At 41.4% G+C, this 27,276-nt stretch overlaps 1 protein-coding gene across 5 annotated transcripts in view; it reads left to right on the top strand.

The window, feature by feature from the left end:
- The first annotated feature begins 7,241 nt into the window (after positions 1–7,241).
- The window catches only part of LOC141587330 (intermembrane lipid transfer protein VPS13-like), a 41,455-nt gene continuing 21,420 nt past the window's right edge, over positions 7,242–27,276 (top strand). For 2 of the 5 annotated variants that reach the window (XR_012519751.1, XM_074408786.1), the window contains exons 1-22: positions 7,242–7,356; positions 7,838–7,938; positions 8,062–8,175; positions 8,379–8,456; positions 9,633–9,745; positions 9,941–10,034; positions 10,848–10,891; positions 10,992–11,060; positions 13,051–13,106; positions 13,981–14,182; positions 17,952–18,020; positions 18,103–18,182; positions 19,957–20,106; positions 21,211–21,274; positions 23,231–23,332; positions 23,444–23,635; positions 23,736–23,857; positions 24,742–24,892; positions 25,310–25,408; positions 25,496–25,597; positions 25,709–25,767; positions 27,066–27,168. Coding sequence is in view for 4 of the 5 variants with exons in the window: in XM_074408786.1 (XP_074264887.1) it covers positions 8,079–8,175; positions 8,379–8,456; positions 9,633–9,745; positions 9,941–10,034; positions 10,848–10,891; positions 10,992–11,060; positions 13,051–13,106; positions 13,981–14,182; positions 17,952–18,020; positions 18,103–18,182; positions 19,957–20,106; positions 21,211–21,274; positions 23,231–23,332; positions 23,444–23,635; positions 23,736–23,857; positions 24,742–24,892; positions 25,310–25,408; positions 25,496–25,597; positions 25,709–25,767; positions 27,066–27,168 (2,046 nt within the window). In the remaining variant the exon portion in view is untranslated. Of the gene's footprint in view, positions 7,357–7,837; positions 7,939–8,061; positions 8,176–8,378; positions 8,457–9,632; positions 9,746–9,940; positions 10,035–10,847; positions 10,892–10,991; positions 11,061–13,050; positions 13,107–13,980; positions 14,183–17,951; positions 18,021–18,102; positions 18,183–19,956; positions 20,107–21,210; positions 21,275–23,230; positions 23,333–23,443; positions 23,636–23,735; positions 23,858–24,741; positions 24,893–25,309; positions 25,409–25,495; positions 25,598–25,708; positions 25,768–27,065; positions 27,169–27,276 lie in introns of those variants that run through there. The other 3 variants (XM_074408787.1, XM_074408788.1, XM_074408789.1) reach the window with 3 other exon arrangements.

Raw genomic sequence — 27,276 nt, forward strand, 5'->3', positions numbered from 1 at the left:
TCATGTATAAAATGATGCCATTCGGTTTGAAGAACGCTGGCGCAACTTACACTAGGTTGGTGGACAAAGTGTTCCAAAATCAAAAAAGGCGAAACATCGAGGCTTACGTCGACGATGCTATTGTAAAAAGCAAGTCTGACAGCGAGCACTTAGCCGATTTGGGCGAGACATTTTGTTCACTAAGGAAATATAAAATGAAGCTTAACCCAAAGAAATGTAACCCGGTGTCCGGGCGGCAAGTTCCTCGGCGTGTTTGTCGGCGCCGAGGGGAATTGATGCCAATCCGGAGAAAGTCAAAGCAATACTAGACCTACCGGAGCCGAGAAATCGAAAAGAGGTTATGACGCCGACAGGAAGAATGGCGCTCTCGCCCGTTTCATCTCTCGGTCGGCCGACAAGAGCACTTCGTTCTTTAAAGTCTTTCAAGGGGAATAAAAACTTTAGTGGGGGGAGGAACAGAGCACGGCTTTGTGCAACCGAAAGCCCACCTTCGACATCGCCGACCTCGGTCTGTGCCGATTTGGGGAGACGCTATATCTATACTTGATTACCTCGGCCACGTCAGTCGTCGTAATCGTCGGGAAGAAAATAAGCAAGAATACCCAATTTACTTTATCGCCATACATGCTGGTCGCCGAAAGAAATTACCCACTAATCGAAAAGGCGACCCTCGCCGGCGTCGTTGCCGCAAGGAAGCTGAAACCCTACTTCGACGCACATCCCGTGACGGTCTTAACCGACCAGCCATTGGAGAAAGCATTAGAAAAATTCGAAAAATCCGACAGACTTATCAAATGGGCGGTGGAGCTCTCCGGCTTTGGCATTCAGTACAAGCCGAGGCCTTCGATAAAGGGGCAAGCGCTTGCATACTTCCTGGCCGAGTGCACGTATCAAGAAGAATCACATCCCGGCGTGTGGGAAGTGTATCTTGACGGGTCCTCCCACGGCGAACGGCTCGGGAGCCGCATCCTTATCATCGGTCCTAACGGAAACGAGTTTGAGTACGCCTTGAAGTTTACCTTCTCGGCCTCAAATAACGAATCCGAATATGAGGCGGTGATAACTGGAGTCGAGTTAGCTAGAGCTGCCGGGGCGGAGCATATTGTGTTGAAAACAGACTCGCTCTTAGTGACTAATCAAATCCGAGGAGAGTATGAGACTCGAGACGATGGGATGGTAAGGTACCTGGAGAGGGTAAAAGCGGACACCTCAAAATTGAAATCTTTCCAAATACGGTGCATCCCTGTGTCCGAGAACAACCGAGCCGACGCTCTCTCAAAACTTGCCAGTTCAAGCATCAAAATGTCGGTCGAACCGTCTTTGGTGGATATCGAGAAATGTTAAAAGCATCACCGAGACCGTCGGCATGGTGGGCGACATCGAAGCCGAGACGACGTGGATGACTCAGATAATGAAATACAAGCTGACAAAAGAGTTGCTTGGGAGGACCGCAGTCTATCTCGAGAAGATAAGAAGGATCGCAAGGTACTTAGTGTTCGAAGGAGAATTGTACATGAAGGTCCGTAATAAGACCACTCTTGAAATGTGTCGGCCCGGCCGACGCGGAGCTTATCTTGACAGAGATTCACGAAGGCATCATGCGGACATCACATGGGGCGAGAACGCTAGCCCACAAAGCTCTCCGAGCCGGCTACCGGCCTACCATCTTTGAAAGATTCCAGGGCAAAAACCAAGAAGTGCAAGAATTGTCAGATGCATGCTCCGGTAATACATGCACCTTCCCGAGACCTGCAACCGGTACTTAATCCCCTAACATTTGCACAGTGGGGGATGGATTTATTAGACCATTTCCGACGGCCTCCGGAGGAAGGAAGTACCTAATTGTCGTCGTTGACTACTTCACCAAATGGGTCGAGGCTGTCGCGGTACCTGCCAAAACCACGGCGGCCGTAAGAAAGGTGATTTGGGAGAACATCATAACTCGTTTTGGGTTGCCCCAAGTCATTGTATTTGACCACGGCCGAGAGTTTTGGAGCGACACGGTGATGAATTGGTTGGAAGAACTCGGTATCAAATTTGCATACTCCTCCGTCTGCCACCCTCAGAGCAACGGGCAGGCGGAGGCAGCTAATAAAACAATACTGAATGGGTTGAAGATCTAAAGGGAAGATGGGCTGATGAACTACCCGGCGTCCAGTGGTCCCTTCGAACCACAGAGAAAGAAGCAACAGGGTACAACCCATTCCACCTAGTCTATGGGTCTGAGGCCGTCCTGCCAATTGAAGCAGCGGTGCCGACATTCAGAACGCAAACCTTTAACCCGATCGAAAATGAAGAAGGCACGAGAGCCTCCCTGCACTGGTCGAAGAAAGTCGAGATACGGCACGGCTCAACTTGACAGTATATCAAAACCGAATGAGAAGAGCCTACAACCGTAGGGTCCACAAAAGGGACTTGAGAGTAGGAGATCTAGTCCTGAGAAAGTCGGCCGCAACCAACAAAGGAAACATCCATGGTAAGATGACGACCAACTGGGAAGGACCCTACAGGGTGGTTGAAGAAATGGGGCCGGGGACGTACCGGCTGACAGACATGGAGGGTGTGTCTCTAATGAGCCATTGGAATACAGACAACTTTAGGAAATGCTTGTCCCCTCCGTAGTCGTACCAAAGTAGACGCCACGGCCAAAGCCGGGAAGTCACTACAAATGCAGTTGATACTCGCAAAAGCGACCAACATGCTTAAGAACGTATAAGTACAGTTGAGAAACGCAAATCTGACTGCCTCGGCCAATCCGGGAGTGGCAGAGGAAGCATCAATATGTCTATAGATACGAATGCAGTCGAGCCGTAACCTCGATTGCCTCGGCCAAAGCCGGGAGTGGCGGGGAAACGACCGATATGCTAACATGTTTACAACAGCAGTTGGGAAGCGCAAATCTGACCGCCTCGGCCAGACCAAGAGCGGAGGAGGAAGCGACCGACATGCCAACATGTTGCTGAGCAAATTGGGAAACGTGAATTTTGCTACCTCGGCTGTTCGGGTGCGGCGAGAGGCACGACCAATATGCTAAAAACGTTTAAGTACAGTTGAGATACGCAATCTAATTGCCTAGGTCAAGCCGAAGATAAAACGAAAAAAGCGCTCAATATGTTTAAAAACGTAAGAAGACAACTGAATGGAGGATGAGATCAAAGCCTCGGCTAAGCCGAAGGCAAATAAACAAACTTCATTGAAAATGTTTACAAGTGAGACAAGATAAAGTCGACGGCCGTCCCCATAGGGATAGCCTAAGCTCAACCTACCAAAGTTTAACAAAAAAGAAGGAACAACAAAAATTACAACATTAAGACATGAAGCGCCAAAAGGATGGCAGGGAGGAAAGGCTCAAAGTTGGCCCCGACAAGTGAAGCGTCCGAAGGGCAGGTGAGTCTGGTGACGACCGCCGTCTCCCTATGCTTGTTGCCGCTTGCCACCCGGCGGCAGAAGAAGCATCACCGTCGGTGAACGGCCCGAGGAAGAGGACGACTTGGCGCCTTCACGTGCCTTTGCCTTCTCGGCCTCCTCTCTAGCCTCCTTCACCTTCGCATCATGGGCCGCCTTGGCGCAGCTTCTGAGCGGCCCTTCGCCGCCTTCGCCTCGGCCGCGGCCTTGGCCTCCTCGGCGGCCGCCTTCTCATCCGAAGTTTGTCAAAATCTTGCCACGGAAAAGTGCCTTCGGGAAGGAGCTCCTTAATCGCATCCCCTTGTAGCATCTTGACTTGGTCCGTGCACGGCACACATTTCGGGATGATGACGGTTTTCGAGCTCAATATCCTTCTCCCTCTGAGCAAGGATAGCCTTTGTGCCCTTATGTTCCTTCGCCTCGGCCAAATGCAGGGTCTTCCATCTGCTCAACCATGGCCTTATTACCGCCCTCAAGTTTGTTTCTCTCCTCCCGCAACTTAGCGGCATCAGCCAACGCGGACTCAACCTTAGCTCTTTCGGCCAAGACCTTAGCTCTCTCGGCCAAGACCACCTTCTCAGCGTCCTCCTTAAGCTTTCGCTCAGCGAGGAAGTCCTGCTTCGCCTTCTCGGCCTCCTCCCTAGAAGCGGCAAGCTCAAGCCTAAGCCGTTCGAGCGTAGGGGCAGTTTGAGCCACGAGCTTTTCTTGCTGGATAAGATGAGTGTCGGCAACGTCAGCCCACTTCACCAGCCTTTTGGCCAACCTCATGCCGTCCTCCCTGAGCTGAGCGAAGGAGGCCTTCTTGGACGAGGTGTCGGCGGCGACATTTTTGTCGCCCATCTGCACAGGCTGCTTCTCCAATTGCCGTTCGGTGAAAGCAACAGCTGGCGACGGTTGATCTAGAAAAAACCCAGACAAAGCGTCCATGTCAACATTCATCGACATATCGTAAAGCTGTCATCGGGAATGCATAAGGAACCTGCTAAATCCGAGCCATGGGTTAGATCCGTACCAGTCCTAGCCTTCTTGGATAGAGGGCCGGCTGACCCCTTCTCTTTCTCTGCCTCGGTAACAGCAGCAGCAGGCGTTGTTTCTTTCCTCTTATGTGAAGGAGGAGGACCCTCCAGAACGGTGAGGTCCTCGTCAACATTGACGACCTCCTTATCTTTTTGGACTATGGGGATTGGAGATCGAGTTGGAGTTGACGTCGTAGCCGCCGAAGACGTTGATTTTGGTCTCCGGCGCGGCACGTTACCGCCAATCTCTCGCTGAGTCGCCCCACGTCCATTGCTTTCAACGCTTTGCTCCATGAGTTCGTGCGGGGCACTGCTTGCGATCACGCGACGCGCCTTAGGATGCGGTTCAACAACTCTCCCGTCTGGTCAAGTCCCAACTTGCTTAGGATGGAGACAGAGAGATCCGGCCAAATCGATGCAAGAAACAAAGCGGGAGTTAAGCGAAGAAGTAAACCGAGGCTCAAATATCGAAGCATAAAAGCAAAGGGGGGCCTCATACCGTCCCCACTCACCCTGGCTGAGGGCCGGTATGAGGCCGACGTGACAAAGCGGCTCGTCTTGAAGGACGATCTGCGTCGGAGGCATCCATCCCTTCGGTGTGCCATCCTTCTCAGCCTCGAACATGCTCATTGCCCGCACTTCGTCGTCATTAAGATAAACCTTCTTGACGTCCATCTTAATCTTATTACGGGAGACATATCTTTCATGCTCCCCCGACTCTCACGCAAATTGACGCGGGCCGAAGGACCGGGCGTGGATAGTCCTCCGGAACCTCGACATATACCCACCGCCCCTTCCAGTCTTTGCGGGATGTCAGCTTGGAGACGGTTACGTAACCGGCTCGATCGCTGTTGTACCACCCCATGACGCCTTGGGTAGGCAGTAGAAGATGGTGGAGCCGGCGGAAAAGGTTCCTTTGTTGGGGCCTCCCCTTAAAGAGACAAAACCATACGAAGCCAATAATCGTCCTAATGGCCAACGGGTGCAGTTGTGCCACGGCGACATTCATGGCTTTGATTATGGCTGAGACGTGTTCATTAAGAGGAAAACGAAGCCCATACTCCAGATGTCTAATATACACGCCTATCTGACATTCGGGAGGGCAACAGATCGCTGATCACCCACGGGGACAATAATTCTATACCCCCTGCCGAAGTTGTAGTGGTCTTGAAAAGTTCGGCCGGAGAGGCACAAGCGAACTTGTTCGTCCAAACGAGATCAGGTTTAATCGAGCAGGCTTCGCCGTGCCACAAGTAATGTGCCCTCTCTGAATCAGATTGGGTCTCTTCCTCCTCATCATCATCAAAATCCTCGAGATATTTCTCGTCGATTTCAGGAGAAGACGACTTGCGACCCCCGAACCCTACCAGGCAGACAACCAGTGGCTCCTGTTCAGTGGGACGCGGCGGTTCGTCCCCCGGGGTTGAGGTACTAGGCGGAGCGTCAGCAGCAGACATGGTGGCAACGAATACTTAACAAATAAAAGTTGGGGAAAAATTTGTTTTTACCTTGAAAGAAAGTGTTATGCCGAGTAACGCTTCGAAAATTAGAGAGAGAAAACTCTTCGAAAACTAGAGAGAGAAAATTTTTCTTGAAAAAGAAATTTGCGCAGCAAAATGAGGGGCATACTGCTCTATTTATAGAGCAAAGCCCATTCAGTGGACCAATCAGAGCAAAGCCCATGAAGCGTCCACCAATCAATACCAGGCCACGTGACCCATTTTCTTCGACACGCTCCTTGGTATCTACTTGCCAACGGCCAGCTGATCAACCAAGCTTGGCAGCACCGGCCGGGGGCAATCAAAAGCACACGGCACTCCCAATCTTGGTCTCAGCTAGCGCCATTTTCTTTTCCACATTCGATGTCCATTACACAACAATGTGGAGGGGGGATATGGTACGGCCTGAACAGGACCAAGCCGAGGAAGAAGTTCGACATGCGCGAGAATACGCTCAACACGCATCGAAGGTCCATACCACGGTATAGACTACGCTGGGGGCAAATTGATGGGGCATATTTCGCACCGCCATTGACCAAGTCAACATATTGACTAAGGTCAAAGCTAAAAGACAACAAGTCAAAAGAAAACGGCCTAATCCGACAAAGCTGTCGGCTGTCACTGGTCTCGGCTCAAGAACTAGCCACGAGAGGCATATCCGTATACTCGCATCCGGTCCCCTCGGCATGGAGTCAACCAGGCCTGCCGGCCTGTCATGGGTCCTTCGGCCGAGGGTAAGACAGTCTTTCCACCTGCTACGCCACTTGGCCACTACGTGACAAAAGGTGAAAGTCTATAAATACTCCACAACTCTCATTGAGAAATAAACCGGAAAATCGGTATAAAACCCCTTATCTCTCTACAAAGATACTTTGCCAAGTTAAACATGCAACTTATCTCTCTAAGTTTCATCGACTTGAGGCGTCGGAGTGAGTACGCTCGCCCCAAGCCGAGCCTCGGTTTGTTCATCCTTACGGAAAGAGTGAAAGGAAGAGACGAGCAACGACATCATTCTACTTCTCAGTGGTCACAATCCTCCAGGAATTACACCCGGAACAATTGGCGCGTCGTGTGGGGATACGTACTAAAAGCTAGTCAACTACATTACCAAAAAAAAAAAAAAAAAAAAAAAAAAATACCCCTAATTTTCCAGCTGCTTGAAAATACCCCTAATTTATTATACAGTGTGTTCCCAAAATACGCTCTAAAAAAAAATTGCGTCAATTATACAGTGTGTCAATTATACGCTCTAAAAAAAAAATTGCGTCAATTATACAGTGTGTCAATTATACGCTCTTCCCAAAATAACCCTACACATTCCACATCCTCGTCCCACACTTCCCACCCTTTCCCCTCACTCTCTCAACGCAAGAAATTTTTCCGACGACCAATTTTCCAGCTGCTTCCTTTCAATCGCTCTTTTCGTTTGATTCTTGGTTAGTAATTAGGGTTTATAATTCTTTCAATTTACTCTAATTTACCGTAATTGTCGCGTTTGTGTTTGATTTTATTTTTATTAGTTCTAATTTGGTACTCCCTAGTTGTTGTTTTTGATGTGTTCAAAATTGAATTGCACAAGATTTAAGTAATTGGCTGATTGATTATAATTGTTGTAATGATACTTGAATTTTTCATTAACTTTGTGCTGAGATTAAATATTTAGGAGTTTCGTCTTACTTAGAACCGTCTTAAGTTTGCAACCTGTGTCCGAGTCGGACACCTCTGGACTGACATCTCAGTTTAAGCCAAAATATGCGTATTTTTCATTACAATATCCGAGTCGGATACTTGGACATGTACCCTTGTCGTATAGTTTTAAATGAGCCTGAGACTCTGAGTAACATAGATCATAGGTAGCAGAAAAAGGTAGTAAGCTTACGACGGTTTCAAATGAGATTTCTGTTTCTCTCTTGATAGGTTTTCTACCCTAATGTGTTGCATTCGTATTTTCTGCCCACTCTCGGGATTTTCGTGCTGAAAGATGCGGAGTACTTTCTAGCTGGGTTATATGGTTTCTGGTAATCTCATTATGTCATATTCCGTTTCCCTTACCCTTCGATTGATAGTCATTTTGTTTATTTGCTGGGTGGATTTGTTTATAAGTTTTATGAGTAGGGTTTTTCTCTATGTTAATTTTGCAGGAGATTGATTGGTCGCAATGTTTGAGGGGTTAGTTAGGCAACTGCTCCTGGGTTATTTGGGACGATACATTAAAGATTTTCAGAAGGAGCAGCTTAAAATTACATTTTGGAATGGTATGCTCTTGTAGAGTTTGCGATTAACGCTATTAGTTGGTTTATGGCGTCATATACTCCTTTTGTCCTAATCATTTGTTTACCTTTGATTAAAATACCCCTCGCAAAGATTTAAGAACGTCGACAAATGATTGGGACAGAGGGAGTATGTGACTATTAGGTTAAAGATTGAGTTGTTATGACGAGTTAATTTTATTTTGCAGAGGAAGTCTTGCTGGAGAACGTGGAGCTTATTCTTGAAGCATTCGACTACCTTCAGTTGCCAGTTGCTCTCAAGAGAGGTAAGCATGATCTTGCCTGCTTGTATTGTGTGTTTTACACCTTTTACTACTCTCTAGAGGCATGTTTGTTGTTCCATTTAGGAGCAAGATTTGCTCTTGATGTACAGTTCTCAAGACGTTTTGATGATAATGAATTTTGAGTGTATACTATAACATAAAAAATGCACTTTCAGGGTTAGCAGGCTCTGGTCATGTGATGATGTCTTCTCCATGTATGAGTGGTTATGAAAATCGTCAAAACAGTGGTTATGAAAATGGTCAAAACTCCTGTGAAATAAAATGAAAATGGTCAAATTGAAATAATGTATTTCAGTGGAGAGGTAACAGTCTCACTACTTTTATTAAATGTTGTACTCAAAAGAAATGTATTTGGAAGCGATTTCTTGACTTGACTTAGCTGTAATCCTTCCTCCACTCAGTCTTCCCACCCAATGAGCCACCCCCTACCCACCAGAGTTAGCTCCATCCCCTACAAACCCACCTTTCCCTATTTGAAACAACCTCCCAGGGCTCCCACCCACTCATACCTTGCATGGATTTTTCCAGGGGTGGGGGCTGGTTTTGTGAATGGGGGGGAGTGGGTTTTTCAAGTGGTGGGGCAGGTTTCGAGGGTTGAGGATGGTTTTGGGCGTCTTGTGGTATGGTTCGGAGGTAGGGGTGGTTGGTGGTGAAGTCATGGATGGTTGGTAGTGGGGTATGGGTTGTTGGTGGTGGGTTAGGGTGATGGCGGAGTTGGTTTGTTGTTTGTGGTGGTATCGTTTGGTTGGATTAAATGAGGGTGGATGGTGGGTTAGGGTAGTGGATAGTGATTGATGATGGGTGGTGAGTGGTGACTGGTGAGATAAGGGTTGGTTGGTAGTTGTGATTGTGTAAAAGTTTCCTAAAAAGGAAATGTAAAGAAACACACATACCAAAAAGGGAATACGAAAAGAAAGAGTTGAATGAGGAATTACTCTGTATTGTCAAGAGTTTGGTCCTTATTAATTGTTATCTTCTTTTTATGAAATAAATTTTGGCTATGCTGTCCATTGCTTTTGAAACACTGTTGTTATCGTTACTACTACTAAGTTTTTACTGTTTTCATTATTGTTTTTGTTTGTTCTGACAGATCACTATTCTGGTTTTATGTTCCTTAGCTTGGGCATCTTTTGATATACCATCTTCACTATTTGACAGGTCATATTGGGAGGCTAAGTATTAGGATTCCTTGGAAGAAGCTAGGCTGGGACCCTATCATAATACTTGTAGAAGATGTCTTCTTTTCTGCTGGTCCAAGGGATGATGATGAGGTATCCCTTCGTTTTCTCCACCAAGTTGTTTTTTTCTTTGCACTTTCCAAACCATGTACATTGTGGGTTAGCCTCTAATGTATGGTCCATGTTACCTTTCTTATGGAGTCACATATTTGCAATAAATACCTTGCAGTCCTTGCTTACTGTGATTTCATGTCTATATGGAGCTTGTTTTTACCTTTACTATTGTAGTGGAGTGCAGATGCTGTTGAAACAAGAGAACTGGCTGCCAAAAAGGCAAAGCTTGCTGCTGCAGAGTTAGCAAAACTGTCCAGACGTGTTTCTGGTGAGTCATGTTCAGCTATTAGTCTCACAACCACTTTGTCTATGTATCATGTAGTCCAATGTTTATTTACTCTGTCACTTGACGTTGTGATCTATGAGCATTGTAACTTATTAGAACTTTTAGAATAGAGCCATGGTTAAACTGTTCCAAGATAATTAATCAAGCTACAAGAGATGTCTTATTTATGAAAGTAATACATATGTGCAGCAAAAAGACTTCATAGTGGTTAAAAGCATGGTGATTATATCACTGCAACTCTAAATATACTGGTGTCACTGATGATAATTCTTCAAAGGAAAACCACCAAATTGCTTGATTCAGTACCTCTTGCGGTTTGACTCTAGGCACACACCACATCCCAATGCATGTCTGAGACAACACACTTAACAAGTTAGCGTGCTCTGATATTTGCTGCTATATGGAATTTTTTATCTAGCTAGAAGAAATTTTCTAGTAAAGGGAAAAACACTTTTGGAAAAAGGAAATAATTGGGGAGGTGAACCATCTTCCATAGCTCCAGACCCACAAGATTATGATTCTAAGCTGATAGTTAACATCTTCTGCCAGGCTTTGGCTTTATCCAAGCAATAGAACCTTGGATAAACATCCCCTAGCCTGAAACATCATGCTTGATGCAAGTCAATGCTTAAAGGTATTGGACTATTAGTAAAATCAGAATTAATCAAGAATCAGATTGACAGTTCACTGAACAGGCAAAACTTAGAAAATGTTGGCACTCTGTCTCCTTTTCCTTCCCATGCTCTTGCATTGCCACTTTTGATTCCTTCTTGTTCCTATCTTCTTTGTTTGCAGACAACCAAGCGGGACAATCATTGTTATCACATGTGACTGGAAGGGTGATAATTCATATTGTTATTTATAAAGCTGGAATTAAAGGTAATCCATCAAATGTCCTTGCTTGATGACTGCTAACCTATAGTAATTTATTATGCACAGATCCTTGATAGCGTCCAAGTGTCCATGAGGAATGTCCATATATTATACTCTGAAACACAGCCTCATCCGGTACCCATTTTTTCCTTTCATTTATAGTTGCTTGTATATAAGTTTTTTAATTTGAAGGCTGCTTTAGATATTCAAAATATTTATTCCAGTGTAATTATTCGCTTTGGGTTTCCTTCCTTTTTTTTTCCTTGTAATGAGATTATGCAAGACATAACCTGATGTTTTTGGTCTTTGTGCTTCTTTTGTGAATAAAATCAGGATTGGGTGTTGCTTTAATCATTTTATGTTTGATTATAAGTGTCTCTGAACTTTGAATCTTTTTTCAGCTCCGCTTCTTCATCTTTATTGATATTTTTAAACATGTTGCGACTATTCCTGTAGGTGATTGTTCTTGTTCAGTTTTATCTGTGAAATTATGGCCTGGGAATCTGAGATAGTGTTAAATAGAATTTGATGCTTTAGAGACACTATTTTCATTATCAGTCATCCGAAACTGTCTGTATGTGTTTATAACACATGGATAAAGTTGCATGTAGCCAATTTTTTTTTACCTTGTCCTAGGCAGAACCCTCTTCTGCTTTCTCTCCCCCAAACTCTGTATACATGAAATGAAAATTGGTAGTTGTTTGAAGTGAAAGACTTGGAGTTTGGGCCTTTGGGGGGAAAGTACAGGTATTTTTGGTTTAGGCTTATATTGTAACTTCAACATATTGTATCTTAGAAAGATGTGTTTACCAGGCCTTCTTTTTGGCACATACTTTGATGTGCCGGTAGTATGCTCAAATCTGCTTAGGGGTTTGAGGAAGGATACAAAAGGCTTGTATTGCTGAAGTGGTTGTGTCCTGGTTCTTTTGCCAAGTTTCTTAATAACAATGTTGTAGGTTTGTCTTGTAGCAAAGACAATAGCCTGTTTTTAACTGTGGAGCGCCAGCTGTTTCTCTTGTGAGCAGTATCCTTAGAACTTTGCTAAATTTAAAATGAGACATTTCAAATTAAATTCTTGTTGCCAAACGCTCTCTTAGTTGATTCATACCATTACCTTAAAATGCATAAATAAACCTACCAAATTACCCTTATACCCTCAACCCTAGTAAATCACACACTCTCTCTCTTAAAACCTTATTCCCTCAGCCTCTCATTTCACCCTTCAACTACCACGCTCCACCACCATACAAAAAACTACCACACTGCTCCACCACTCAAACCCGACATCTGGCTCCGACCATTGTTAAGCACTCCCACGATGGTGCTGTTAAAAGGCCGACCACCACCACCTCACAGGTCATATTGCATATTGGTTAGTAAATTTGGGATTAGAATGTAGGTAGACGCTAGAAATTGCGAATCAACCCAAAATCAATTTTGCAAACATGGTTAAACAGTGATTAATTGCTCATCACTTTTTACCTCAGATGAGATACATAATCTTCAGGGTACTGCCAAATTGGAAGGAAATCAGACTAATCTTATGTAATCAAGAAATGTGTATGGGTTTCACAAGGGGCAAGGGAATCAGATTCATGTCGAGGAGAGTTCCGTAGAGGCAGGTCGAGTGATGGGTGAGAATGATTCGGTTGATGTGATCTTGAGCGAAGAGGTGGTACAAAGGCCCACATTTGAGAGGCATTGCTCATGCAATTTGAGACCCTAATTTGGTGGAGGGGGCCAAAAAGGCGCTGGTGGCGGTGAGGAATCGACACCGGCGGTCGGCAGAGGGAGTGGTGACTGATGAGGTTGTTGTGAGATGGGGCGGAGTGATGGTGGTGGTGGCAGGGCTGTGTTTTGTGGTGTTGGAGAAGTGAGGGGTTAGACAAGAAAAGGTAAGGGTAAAAAAGTCAATTATTATATGGTCTTTTCTTAAAATTTGGCAGAAGTCAATATTGTATGAATTGAAAGAATGGGAGGGAGTAGTATTTATTTACTTTGTCGTGCGCTTTTCATGTTTTTATTTTTATTTTTATATTTTGCGATGATATATGCAGTTGTAAGCTATTCATCTGGTGGGCCATGCAATCTAATTCAAATCTTCCCAACTCTTTCTTTGACACAGATGCTATTTGGGTTAACATTTTCAAGCCTGACAGTACCAAAGCCAGATTCAATCGGGTAACCAGCTAGTCCTTACATAAATTTTGAATTGTGATGTAGAGTGCATGTCACTTTCAATTGCTAAGTGTGCGGTGTAATTTTTCCGCTTCATTGTATTGCTTGTTAAGTCATAATTTTACAAAAAATTGGGATCGAACTCGTGAGTGGAAGAGATAAAATCATTGCTAAACCCATCCGGCTACTATTGACTTGCCTCTTACATTACCATAAAATTTGTTATATGTTTATTGCCAACCCTTGGTGTCTTTTTGTACATGGGCGTCGCCCTCTTGGTGCTTTAATTAGTATTATTGTTAGCTGCACGGTGCTAGTATGAAAGTTCTGTTTTAATCTTTGATTGGATTTTCAAATTGGTGCATTTTTTGGTATTTTTAGAGCTGAAAGTTTAGACCACAGCATGCTACTCGGCATGATAAAATTAATACCTTGTCCTCAAGAATATGCAACTGTCAGTAATAATTTGGCCTTTGGGAACTTAGAATCACCTTTCTGCCTTAGTTATTTGTGAACCTTGAACAAATGTGGCCTAGTCTTGTATGTGAGCGTGATACTCTTGCTGGGTGCTGTCCCATTCTTCTACTTGTTCTATGTATATAGTTTATATCCAGTTTTCACGAGTGTATTCGTGCACTTTATCACAGAGGGAGTTTTTTTAAAAGGCTTGGTTTTCATATTTTCGTGGGGCTAGGGATTTTACTTTGAAGACACTCCTACTTGTGATCATATTACAGGCGGGGGGGGGGGGTGTTTCTGTTCAGCTTATTGGGAGATTTTTTTACTCCTCTTCTGTATATTACTCCTTAGTCATGCATCTACGTCTCATTTTAAAGTAAATATTGATGCATGGTTCTCTAATTATTGCGTTTTTCAGATCTTCAATTTCGAAGGGCAGAGGTGGCCAGGTAAACAAATCTGGGGAGATCAAAGGTCTGGGTATATACTGTAACACCTTTCAAGAATCTTCAGACTTGATGGTAACCGTTGCTGATGGAAAGTGTCAATCCTGGCTCGATGCACAAAATGACGTGGATAAATTTAACTATATGGTGGTGCCCTTCGATATGTGTCTGCTGGTAGGCAAGCATTGCAAATTTTTGCTGTCATCTTTTATTTACATCTACGTTCTCTTATTTGAGCTCATATGCTTGAATTAAAAAGTCGTTCCCTTAAAAACCGAAATATATATGATTTAGGGATGGGTTTTGTTATGTTGTTTTCCATGCTTGTTTTCTGGAATGCATGTCTAATCTACCCAATGAGTAATTGAGGAGACCCCATGATTTTCAATTTCCCTTCCGGCTGATGCTGTCTTAAGAGGTTAATTTTAGCAGGACTCAACCATCTATGTTCAACTTGAATACGAAGGTATTATAAACTAGAATAACAATGTTTATGGGCAGTTGGATAGGAACATGGACCATTTGGTGGATGAGTTTGTGAGTGGACTGAGAATGAGCAACTTCAAGCTCTGCCACATGTAGATGGAGTTAAATTTGGAGACAGAATAACAAATTTCGGTACTTACAAGATTGATTGATATTTTTTAGAAACTAAGAGCTAAACAACAATAGATGATGCCAAGTTTTTCATCGGTTGACAAGTAGTAGGACGAAGTTCCTAAGTTTGGTCCATCGTAGTGAATGGACAAGTTCCATCCATTTGTTCTGAACAAGAGACAATTACTAAATTCTATCATGACATGTATTTGGAAGAGATCTCCCTTAGACCACATTTCAGTGCCTATTTGCTTGGATGATGCTACTACCTTAGAAGCTCCTTTTTCTGAAGAAGTTTGTCAGCTTGACAAATACAAGTCCCCGGGGCTGAGGGTTTCGACAATGTCTTTTTCCACCATTGTTGAGAGGTTGTAAAAGGAGAGAGTATGGGCCCTTTTCTCGATTTCCATGAATATGGTGTGTTTGAGAGGAATTTAAATGAGACTTTCTTTAGCTTGATTTCGAAGGTTATGGGTGCCGATGCTAAGTAAAAATTTCAGATCTATAAGTTTACTTTGTAGCACCTACAAATTTTTTTATCTTCAATGCTGAAAAGAGTCGTCGGCATACTTGTGTGTCCTTTACGTTATGGTTGTGTACTCTTGTTACTAAAGCTTAGATTCCGCCCATATTGCTGATGAATGTATTGACTCAATAAGCCCAACCAAACATGTTTGTTGGGCCAAGTTGATCTTAAGAAAGCTTTTGACCATTATAATGAGGTGTCAGTCAAGAGTTCTGGTTGTAATATCAAAGATTTGTATAGGTGGTCATCTTGACATTCAAAAAACACATTGTCACAGTACTCGTGTAATTTATGTCTCTCTTCAAATTCCTGCCAGTGACGCTCAAAGCTTGAATAATTTCAACATAATTGTTTTGTGGGATGATAATGATGATCAAAAGTATTTTCATTGGGATAATTAGCATGATGTTTGTAGGCCAAAGTCAATTGGTGGTCTAGGCATTAGACATTAGGCACCTCTGCTATGTGAATGCTGCTCCTAAGGGTAAGTGAATTTGGAGATTTGCCGTCGGAAAAGAGGCACTATGGAAGAATGTCATCATTTCAACATATGGAGCTCGAAGTGAATGCTGCTCCTAAGGGTAAGTGAATTTGGAGATTTGTCGTCGGAAAAGAGGCACTATGGTAGAATGTCATCATTTCTACATATGGAGCCCGAAGGTGAGGATGATAGGGCAAAAATGTCAATTGCTCTTGTAGCGTCAACTTGTTGCAATCTATAGTCTCAAACCTTTCATTTTTTCAATCCTCTTTGGATTTTAGTGTTCAAGATGGCTTGGGAGTCTTCTTTTGGCATAACATTTGTTGTAGGGATTCACCTATATAAAACCACAAAAATGATATTGCTTCTTAAAGAAGCTTTTGTGAAGGAATTTATATTATGGAATGACAATCATCGTGATTGGGATGTTCTCGTTTCATTCCTTTGTGTGTTTTAGGGTTCAAGATGGGTCAGAGTCTTGTTTTGGCATGACATTTGTTGTGAAGAATCAGTGACTCACTTTCGATATCTTCAGAATTGCTTCTCAAAGAAACTACCATCATCATCATTGGGATGTTGTCTTTTCCAGGCTACCTAATGATGGGAAGGAACCTTTTGTTCTGAGGGTTCTATAGTTACTTTCTTCTATTAAAGTTGTTGCTAACAGAAACAATGAGATGATTTGGTTGCAGTATAAGTCAAGGATTTTCTTGCTAAAAGTTGTGTGTATTTTTCTAAAAAACTCATTTGTATTGACTTCTCAGTCACTTCGATTTGGAAATGCAAGTCTCCCCCCCAAAACCTGTTTTTTTTGCCTGAGCAGTAGCAAATGAGAAAATCCCCAATACATGGTTGAGAGGAGAAATTTCGGCGGAGCTAGTTGTTCCTTCTGCGGCTAGAATCTTTGATGAATTTCTTATTCTGTCCCGGAGTGTCTCTATTCGTCTTGAGTTGGGTTCACCCTAATAAGCCTGAAAACGTTCTCTCGACAAGGAAAGAAGAGTGTGAAAGTGTTGGATAAGCGAAAACTGGAAGATGGTTCCTTTAACTATTTGGTGGTGTATTTGGATTGAAATGATTCATTTTATTTTTGATGATGTTGCCGCTATGTGCCAGGAATTCAAATTCTACCTTTTAAAGGCTTTTGTGTAATTGGACTCTTGTGCTTCACTCTCAAGAATTTTAATTTTGTTCTTTGTAGTCTTGTAGATAAGATCACTCATGAGGGCTTAAGAGTTTTGCATTTTGCTCTCCTTTTGTATCGGGGCCACTTAAAGTGGCTGCGTTTCTTTCTCTTGTGAAGTAGCGGTCTTTCGATGCAGTTCTGGACGCAATTTTCATCTTGGGTTACTGGGAAGCAGCCTCTTTGTGTTTCTAACACAAGGGTAAGGCTGCGTACCCCTTACTTGGCAATTTGCGGGAGCCATTGAGGCACTGGGGTAATGTTGCTGCTGCTGTTTTTGTATTGGTGTTACCCCTTTGGTGTCTTTTCGCACTTACACTATGGTATTTGTCAACATGTATAAGGTCTGTTAGATGCCTAGGTAATTGTTTGATGAAACTGCCGGGAATGCGCGATAGATTGTTGAGTGATGATGAGGCATTGAAAGAATTTATGGAGCCCTAGAATTGCCTTGTGTGATTCTGCTTATGGAGCTAGAATGTTTACACTGTTGGATTGGTATTTGGGACTCTTTTAAAATAATGCAATTTCTTGATGGATGTTAGCTGAAGAATTGGTTCCGACCATGCATGCTGTCTCATGTCGGTGATCATGAGAGTTGCAATGAAACTTGCGATATCAAACGTTGACGAGCCATATCGTCATCCCTATGATTTTTTTTTTCAAAAATGCTACATGGTGTCTATTAGGATTTGCTAATGCAACCAAATTTCAACGAAATATCCGATGAGTGAACTCTGCAGGGATGCTAGATGGTGTCTACTAGAAAATGCTATCCCAACCAACTTTCGACACATTTTCTGTTGATAGAAAATTTGCTTCCATGATGGAGGTTTATATATTGTCTTGGTGGAATGGAATGTTTTCTGAACTTTGCTGCTGCGACCTCTCAATGAAGAAAGAAATGTTATTTGTTTTTGGCTGTTGTTTCCAATTCATTGTTTTTTTGTTTTTAATTGGAAAGAAAACTTATTTGATCTTAAACAGGTCTTGTTTTTTTTTTGTTTGCTTCCATGCTATCCGTCTTTTGCCTTTTTTGTTTGTGTTTCGTTTTCTACCTTTATTGGAAAGGGTGTCTCATTTCATATTTTTTGCCTTGGAAGTAAAAGCTGAAAAGTTATTGCTGACACTAACTGAGTTTTGTTGTCCGTCCTAGGTAACAAAAACTGAAAAGGTTGAGCATGATGCTCCAAAGTATTCTGTAACTGCTGAGCTCACAAAACTGGTTGGTTGAGCATTCTATATACAATTTGTTGTTTAGTATTTTCAGGCCGAGCTGTGCAATGAAATTGTCCTTATTTTTTCAGGCCATGACCATTAATCCAGATCAACTGGAGCATGTCTTGAAGTTTTCTGATTATATCACCACCTGCCAGCTAAGGGAAAAGTATGTTCCATATACCTTGAGTAGGGTTCTGCTTCTGATTCTTACGGGATGATAATTTTACCAAACTGTGTCATTTACCCCCTTCTTGTACTCTTCAGTTTGCTGATTTTGATCCCTGTTAAGTATTATGTGCCTCTGCATGATTTAAGTATTTTCAGCTTCTGAAAAATCGAAACTGATACATCAAAGAGTGTTTGATGTTGTTTCTAATCCTTGATGAGGTTTTCTTTGGCATGTGCAGTAATCTTCTTAGTTTTCTGCAACAACTAAACCTAATGGATACACTATTTAACTGTAATGTAACTGACCTGCACAGACAGATAGAACAGGCAGGTTGAAGTGTACATAACCCCAACTCAATGCCCTTTTGCTTACTATACCTTACTTGCCTTTAGAAGTGTCTGACATCTATGCATATGATCAATGACTTCTCTTCAAAACCCAATTTTTTAGTTTCCACATATTCGGATGAGCCTTGTCTAGAATCCACAAGTTTTTACACTCTTTCACTTATGCTTTTGCTTAAGATGGGGTTTGACCTTGACAAGACGGATACTAGTATGAAATGAAGGGGAAAAAATGTAGGAAAAAGGTCTCTACCCATGGTAGTAAAATGCTTCTGTTACGGCATGTAACACACAGGCAATGTAACGGAATTTCATGCCACCGTTGCCCTATTTCCCGTTATATTACACCGCATAGAAAATGCTGATTTTCAAGGCACAAATCAATATTTCTAAATATCGCTTGTCTTTACCCGTATTTGCGTGTCTTAGTATGTTCTATCCGCTATTTTGTGAGAGAAAATATAGGGATGCTGCGTCTTTGTAATGGTGTATTGAATATTTACTAAAATCATAGATATCGAAAATCTACTGCCTTTGGTACCCGTTTTTTGAAATTTCGGTTACATTAGACGCTATCTGTGTTACATCCGCAATATCTGATACTGATATTTTGCGACCTTTGCCAAATCCACGATTGATACTGCAATTCAATAACATTTTTATGCCTATTTTTCTACAAGGTTGAAAAATGATATTAATTGTAGCGATACGACAACTACCCTAATGCCTTGAGAGGCTCCTTCATACAGAAGGGGGTTTGGATGTACATGCCTTACCTTGTCAAGGCACAGGGGCAGACGCTTAATTAGCAGTGAATGACAATCAGCCACAATGAATAACATGTGCATCAGTGCATGAAGTTAGTGAGCCATTGTGATTGCCCCGCTTATGCTTCATATCCAGAGAATGTTCAATCTATGGCCCCACCAGAGAGGGAAACAGATGTACTGGTAGTGATAATCCAAGTAAAAAAAGTGATAATCTCCGTTTCGAGAATGACGCAAATTGCCTCTTCATGTACTTTCGGTTGTATCATTTGTATGGTGTGTGATCGGGGGTATTCAAGATTTAAATGGGAAATCAGAAATTGAAACTTCTATTACAACCCCCATGTTAATGTGATTGAATTTTATTTCAGTCCTTTCTCTAGTTTGCAAGTGGAAAATCTCTTCATCATTTCCCTATTTGCTACATGATATTTAAAGTACCTGCTTTTAATCACTCAAACCCCAGCATCTTTATAAAGGGAATGTGAGAAAGGTTTCATATAATCTAGTGCACACAGTCCATATTTTTACGTTGTTACAAACCAATATACATGACTTTTATAGGAGCAGCGTTTCTCTCTGGATTTCTGTGAACTTTTTGGCCATGAGTTTCTAGTGTGTACGTAATTGTAGTTGATTCATATTTGCTCATTAATGTAGGTATGGTCGCTACCGCCCTTGTGGTGGGCCATTATCAAGGAAAGAAAATGGATGGCAGAAGCTCTGGTGGCGTTATGCTCAAGAATCCGTTCTTTATGATGTCCGAAAGACGCTGAAGAAGACTTCATGGAAATACTTTGGGCAACGATTGTATGTCTGCATTGTGATGTGTTTCTATCCTCCTTTGCGTAGTCATATCTTGCATTTGGTTTGTTTTTCTTTGCTAGAAGTCTTCCCTTGCGTAATGTAGGTAAAAGTTGGTAAATTTTTAATTTATAAAACTTAAAGTTGTCGGCCAACCTTTCCACATGTTAATTGGGTAATGTGCTTTCGGGGAAAATTTGATGGTGGGGAGCGATTTCTCCTTCCATTAAAAATCAATTGGCTTCCTCATTTGTTCAATCATTGCCGGCCTGACATTAATGCCAGATCACAGTACTGCTGCTGGCAGGCTCACTGCCACATCTCAGCGGAGCTATTCTCCACCCCTTCCCTTCCCAGCCCAGCAATGTCCTGCCCTATCCTTTTCAGCCCAGCAATGTCCTGCCCTATTCTTCTCAGCCTAGCATAGCCACAGCAGGCTACTTAATATTCATGAACTTGAATCAATGGCATGTTGTAATTTCATAATAGAAGGTATATTTTGGAAAACTATGTTTGCCTAAATTTGAATGGATAAAAAGGAATTAGTGGCACATAGATCTGAGTGGATGGAGTGTACGTTTTTTAATGGATTATATCATTATGTTTTGAGTTCATTTGCATATTCTCTGATTTTGTCTTGGGTTGGTTCATTTCTATTCTGTTGGCAGGGAAAAAAGTAACTTTGCTTTTGTTTCTCTGTCAAAATCAAATTGTCATACTGGAAAAAACACTTTCCATAGTAATGTCAGTAGCTGCTAGTGCCATCTGGCAACCTTTCAAGAGCAGATGTCTGATGCCTACAATTTATCTGACTATCTGTAGTGAGATGCTACTGATCAAGATATCTTTTTTTTTTTCGAACTGAAAAGTGCAAATGTCTGATCCGCTGTGAGAATTGTTTACCCTTTAGTTGCACCCAATTTAATGGGATTCAACCTACATCATTAAGTTAGGTATGCCTGACTATTTTATCCATGTAACTTCGAATGTCTCTGCATTGTTTTCATGTTATGGTGGTGTGATTTTGAGAGTAAGACATTTATTTGTGCATAGCCATTCAACTATAGCTTAATGAAATTATTTGTACTGAGCCTACTTTTTGAATCTCAGAGACTGTCGTCGCAAATATGTGAATCTATACAAGGTTAAATTGAATTTCCTCCAAAGTGACCAGGTGATATTATTTCCCACCTTTTTGCGTTGACGCTTCTCTAGCCGTTCTTCATATTCTTTCTTCTTTCCTTGCTTCGCTGCAGTATTTTTTCTTATTTCAAGAATTCTATGCATTCTTAATGAAAGGCTTTTCGTAGATGGTCAACGTGTAACAATCACAAGCATGATTATATATACTGGGTTGAGACTTGGCCTCAGAACGGATCATTGTAGCCTGATCTTGGTTATTGTACAATCAATGCTGTTGATGTCGTCTCATAATGCTGTCTGACTAATTCCATAACCTTTGTAACTCGATTGTAGTGCGGTGTCAATGCCGATATCTACTATTCCTTCCAAAACGGAGTGATTTTCCCACTTCTCTTTTGAGTTTGATTTAGGTGGTAACATTATATGAGAAACCAAGGACAAATGGGGGAATCAATTAAACTATAGCTAACTTAAAGCAAGTATTGTAATCCTACTCCTTAACAAATTACTCACCAACCCACCTACTCACAAGCCACAACTCACAGCTTACCAGAGTCACCACTCCAACTTAACAAACCTACTCCTGTAGTCAGGGAATCTGGGATGGAGTTCGGCTCTAGGTGTTGTCTTTGGAAATCCGAAATGTGAGGAAGCTAAAGCTCATGATCAACGAAAGAGGAGATTTAGGAAGGCTCATTCTGCAAAAGAGATTTGAGAGATTGTTACGTGGTTTGTGTGAAGGAGAAGGTTGCACTGGGTAAGGACATCACAAAGGTTATACAGTTGGAGGGAGGCGCGGCTGAGGAGGCGCAAGGGGGGGAGACGCAGTTTTTGGGAGATTTACTCGAGGGAGACGCAAATGGAGGTTGTTTTGGAAAAGAGGTGGTAAGTGGGGACTGGGGAGGAAAGGTTGTAGGAAGGGAGGCAAAAGAAGATGGTGGGTGTAGAAAAGATAGTGGGTGGGGAGAGAGAGAGAGAGTTTTCTTAAGCCAATAAAAGAAGTCCCCCAATCTATACTCTTGAAGCTTAGAAATTGGGATTTGAATATTACTTAGAAAGTCCAGTAAGGTAATGTTTTAAGGTGCTGACTGCTGAGGTAGTGGAAGGTATACTGGCTTCTTGTTACAGTTGGAGTGGTGTGAGAAGAAAAACATAATTCCACAGGAATGTTGGCTGAGTATATATATGATGGCATAGATCTAATGTATTCTCATTTAGTTAGGGTGCTGGAGGAGGTAGGCCAAGGGCAGTTGGCGGCATCACAATGAGTAGCAAGTTTTTAAAAGTGCCAGAAATGTGGGGATTTGCAGAAGCTATAATATCAAGTATTTTGTTTAGCTGTGCTGGTGAGCACATTAGAAGATTGAAGCTCTGTGACTGCATCCGTAGGCCTATGTGATATCACACTTCATGTGTGTGAAATTCTGGAATGGGAAATGGGGCGATGCATGATGATCACGGATATATATTTGGGTTTAGCCTCATTAATTTGCATTGAGAATTATATGGACTGCCTAGTACTTCACAATATAAGAAGCACAGATGCAAATTATTTAGTGATCTATTTATTTCATAATATTCCAAAGCTAAAAAATATTGATCCCTTGGCAGCTGGCTCCATTGAAAATGGAAAGTTTTACTCATCAAGCGATGTAGAAAAATTAATAACTGATTTAGTTCTCTGTGCTTCTGTATAAGGTACTAAGCATGTCAGTATCTCTCGACCCTGGTTAAATATAATGTTGTCCAATCATTAGCCCAGTAAAACAGAAAGGAATCAAAGTAGAACTGATAAAACAGAGTGTCTGAGGGACCATGTTGAACAAAAAATGTTATCTGGTAATCGGATTTTCCCAAGTCAATACATTTTGATTACTCTTAGTTGTCATCTTATCTCTTTTAAACTAAATATTTGATCGATGATAGCATAATATATGGAGAAGGGTTATTTTAAATTGAATGCTCATGTCTCATGTATCCATGCCAGCAAGTAGATCAAGATGTTTTGCTCGAGCTTGAGAATATGGAGAAGGATTCCGATATTGATGATATCCTACAATTTCGATTTATAGCTGAACAAGAATTGGAGGTAATACAACTGTTGCTTAAGGATCTTTGTTATGTCTCATTGCTTTCTGTTTTGTTCCTTGTGAGGTTCATCGTCGTCCCTTCATTTTTTTTTTGCCCTGGTTATTTTTAGGTTTCCATTCAACCTATATCACGTGAGGTGGTAGAATTTGGCTCTGCTACTAGTGAGAAATTAGCAAATGATGAGGCTACTTCAGGTAAAGCACGTGGATGGCTAAATTGGCTCTCTCGTGGTGTTCTGGGTGCTGGAGGAACAGATGACTCTAGTCAGTTTTCTGGAGTGGTCTCTGATGAAGTGATAAAGGTACATATTCATCTTCTTTGTATAATTTAAAATTTGATTTGCTGATATCTGGGAATGGTGGCTTCAAAACTTTTGAAATTGTTTTTTCCTTCTCGTGAAGGATATTTGTGAAGCTACAAAGTTCCAGCCTGTGCCCTCTGTTGGTGTTGCTGCTAACAGTACGACACTAATATTTGCAGTGAACTTCCAAATCTTTCAGATGTCATTATTAATGAAGAATGGGTATGGAAGTTAACTATCCTTTACATGCTTGAGGTGCTTGCATTCTCTTTATGATATGTTTGCTCTGTAGCTTATTGCAATAGCAGAATAAAAAGGTTTGTTGTGATCAATACTAAAATACCCTGAAAGAGGTAGGAGAGAGAGAAATATGTGTCGATTCGTGAATCTTCTCTCTAGTCAAACGACTCTGACTATATCCTGGTGTGCTTAAAGTTGTCATATGGTGGCCCTAAATATTTTTGTAATGTTAGAATCAAACTATTTGATTTCCGTAATTTATTATCGCACCACACAAAACTCTCCAGAGTATTTTTCTCCCTAAACATTTCCATTTACTATTTTGCATACCCTTGGCTTGGAAAAAAAAAACTAAAAACTTGATTCCTTCAAAATCCTAAGTTTATATCTGGCATTCAGCATTCCTACTTTTGTCGTATTTCTATGTGTCAACGGGTTGATTTCTCGATTGATATCTTTCTTGCGCATGGTAAAGAAGGAACACAAAAGCGTAACAAGTTTATAGATGCATGTAAACATCACTTCTAATAAGCCACACATGGTAGAATCTGGGGAAGGACCATCTAAGCCAAAAGTTCAGTTTAACCTGATGGCTAGGGCCTAAACAATACAAACATTCTAGGTGAGGTCTATCTCAGGCATGGACTTATTTTCTGATGAAGTAAAATTGATTAGTGTCATTGTAAATTTACTCATCTCTTACTGTTTTAAACTGGTTTTGATTGGTGCTATGGTGTCATTGAACTATTGAAGTCTAATTGCACCAATGGTGCATTTAATCTGAAACTTTGAGTAGTAAATTTCTTTTTAATCCAATCCTACTTTTTTTTTTGACAAACCCTTCTGATGTAAAGTTCTTGAATCAGGAATCGGGGTCTAGAGATAGCTGAATTAAATTGCAGCTCTGTTGAATTCAAGTGCAATGTATGGGAGGAGTCAACTTCTGTCACTGTCAAGGTGGGCTATGCTGAAGTTCTTCATTCGTCTAAGCAGATAGCAATCTTGCGTACTAAAAAGGTTTGTGTATTTTTGTTTACTATAGTCCAATAAAGGACATGTTTTTTATACAAGTAGTTGTTACACAGTGCAGCTGGTTCTGGTTGTTTGTGTTTTCTATGCTAAATTCTCAATAAGATGGGTGCTTGAAAATTTATAGAACACATTGTTTAATTCTTTTGTTATCCCCTTGGTATCCCTGCAATGTACTTCTCTAGTACTTGTTAAAAAAGAAGGGAAAAAGTAGAGTTCTGTTGGAAGAGTCTCTAGTGCTGGACGGTTCTAAATGATGATTCATGTCAGCCGACCCCAAATCATTTTGGGATTAAGGCTCTGATGTTGTTGTTGTTGTTAAACTGGTAAAAATCTGTCTTCAGATCAAATGTTCATCTCCCAATCTCTTCATAGTTGCATTGAGATCCCTTTGTGAATATGCAGGAACTTGGTAACGAAGATGTATTAATTAGTGAAAAACCTTCAGCAAACATTGACATTGATCTTTCTATGAAGAGTGATGTTGCTGACCTGGTACTCAAGGTATTTGAGTAGTGTAATCATTGTATCTAAAATGCGTAAACCCCAAACAGTCTTGGTAACTGGTTATTGTGTACTTGAATTGAGCAGGTTACAGTTCAGCCTACTGAAATTTACTTTGATCTGGAGTTTCTCCTTCAATTAATGGAGTTTTACACTGTCCTGACGTCTCACAAATCTCTCCATGAGCGGGTACACAATTCGATTTTCATTAATATTTTCTTACCATGCTAGGTGTTCCAGCATCTTCACTGTAAAGTGTTCCGGATCTGAATAGTGATGTTGCTACTTACTTTTTGGCAGGTCCTTTTTTCATTGAACGGTATTCAAGATGACAAGTCTCGACTACTATGTAAAACAGAGTGAGTGCAAATGACTAAATGACTTGACTCTGAGACTTTATTATTTGTGCACTTTGTACTTGGTAAATGCTTTAGGATATTCAGTATGACTGTATGAGGTGACTGAAACTCTGAAGACAGCTAAAGATCTGATACAGAACACAATTACATGAAATGGGTTTGTTTCCTTATGATGATCCTATAATACGTGAATGATGTTTGTAAGTTCGAACCAAGTTCATTTGACTGTAGTATGATTCCTCTGACATAGTTTAGATAAGACTACCCATGATAGTTTGAGAGCCTAATTATCCATCTCTCATTGTGTACATGGAGGTCACATTTAGGGTGTCTTTTTGTATATATGGCCGTCACCCCCATTGTTTGTGTTTGTAGATGGGCGCCACATCTATGATATCTTTCGTACATGGGCGTCATCCCCTTGGTGTCCGTTAATTAATATTATATCTTACTTGCGAAAAAGAACAACATAGTTTAGTTTTAGTGAGGAATCCTTTGAAGCATTTGCTATGATGAGTGAATGATGTTTGGGAAGTTTGAACCAACTCCATCTGACTGTACGAGGATCCTCTATGGACAACATATTTCAATTTTCAGGACTTCTTGTAAGCATTTGCAGCACAAGGGAACAAACAAAAATCCAAGTTGTAGGCAACTTGACATATGTTTGCTTGATTGGTTTTTTGAAAGCAGAAGGGAGGATGGACATATGCAACCTTTCTATTGTAATAACTAGTTTATTATTTGTTGACCCTGATGAAATAAGGGATGCCATTACCTGCGTCGTGGAATAAGTGTAAAGGTTTCAGACTAATTTGGTTCAAGAGGTTCAATTTTTTATTTTTTATTTTTCTTTTCACGGGGGGAGAGGGATTGGGGCATAGTATTAAATATCAGATTATCAGTCACGACATCTCATAGTTTCCGAGTTATCACTGTTCAAGGTCATGAAGGTTACTGCGACCACATATCAATCAGGTCAAGACTACTGATTCCGTGATCATGCCCTGCACCAAAGTTTAATATGATTAATTCTGGCGTGTTTCATTCATCGTGATGATAGTGAAGATAGAACAATAAAATACATACATGGTGCACACAAAGCTAATTGTCTATTATTTGTATCATGCTAGTATGCTGTTTAGTGGTGACCTTTATTTTCTGCATCTTTTTCGTCATTGTTGGGATTTTATATGTAGACATAGTTGCATATTTTTTGGTGATGGTGAATGACATTTTTTAAATGAAAATCTCTATTGATGTTATGTGTTTGATACTTTCTTGATGTTTTGCTACAGGTCTCTTTTATCAGGGAAGCAGAGAGTAATTTGGACGGTTACTTTTATCGACATCTCAGTACATCTTCCTTGGATTAGCAAGAATTCTGAAGAATGCAGTATGGTAATACTAATACACTTGTACCGACTAAATTTTGAATTAAAAAACTTCAGTAATTGCTTTAAGTCATGCCATGCTAGTACAAGGACTGCGCGACGTAGATTATTCTCA

The sequence above is a fragment of the Silene latifolia genome, chromosome 6 (assembly GCF_048544455.1).
Source record: "Silene latifolia isolate original U9 population chromosome 6, ASM4854445v1, whole genome shotgun sequence".
Lineage (NCBI taxonomy): Eukaryota > Viridiplantae > Streptophyta > Magnoliopsida > Caryophyllales > Caryophyllaceae > Silene > Silene latifolia.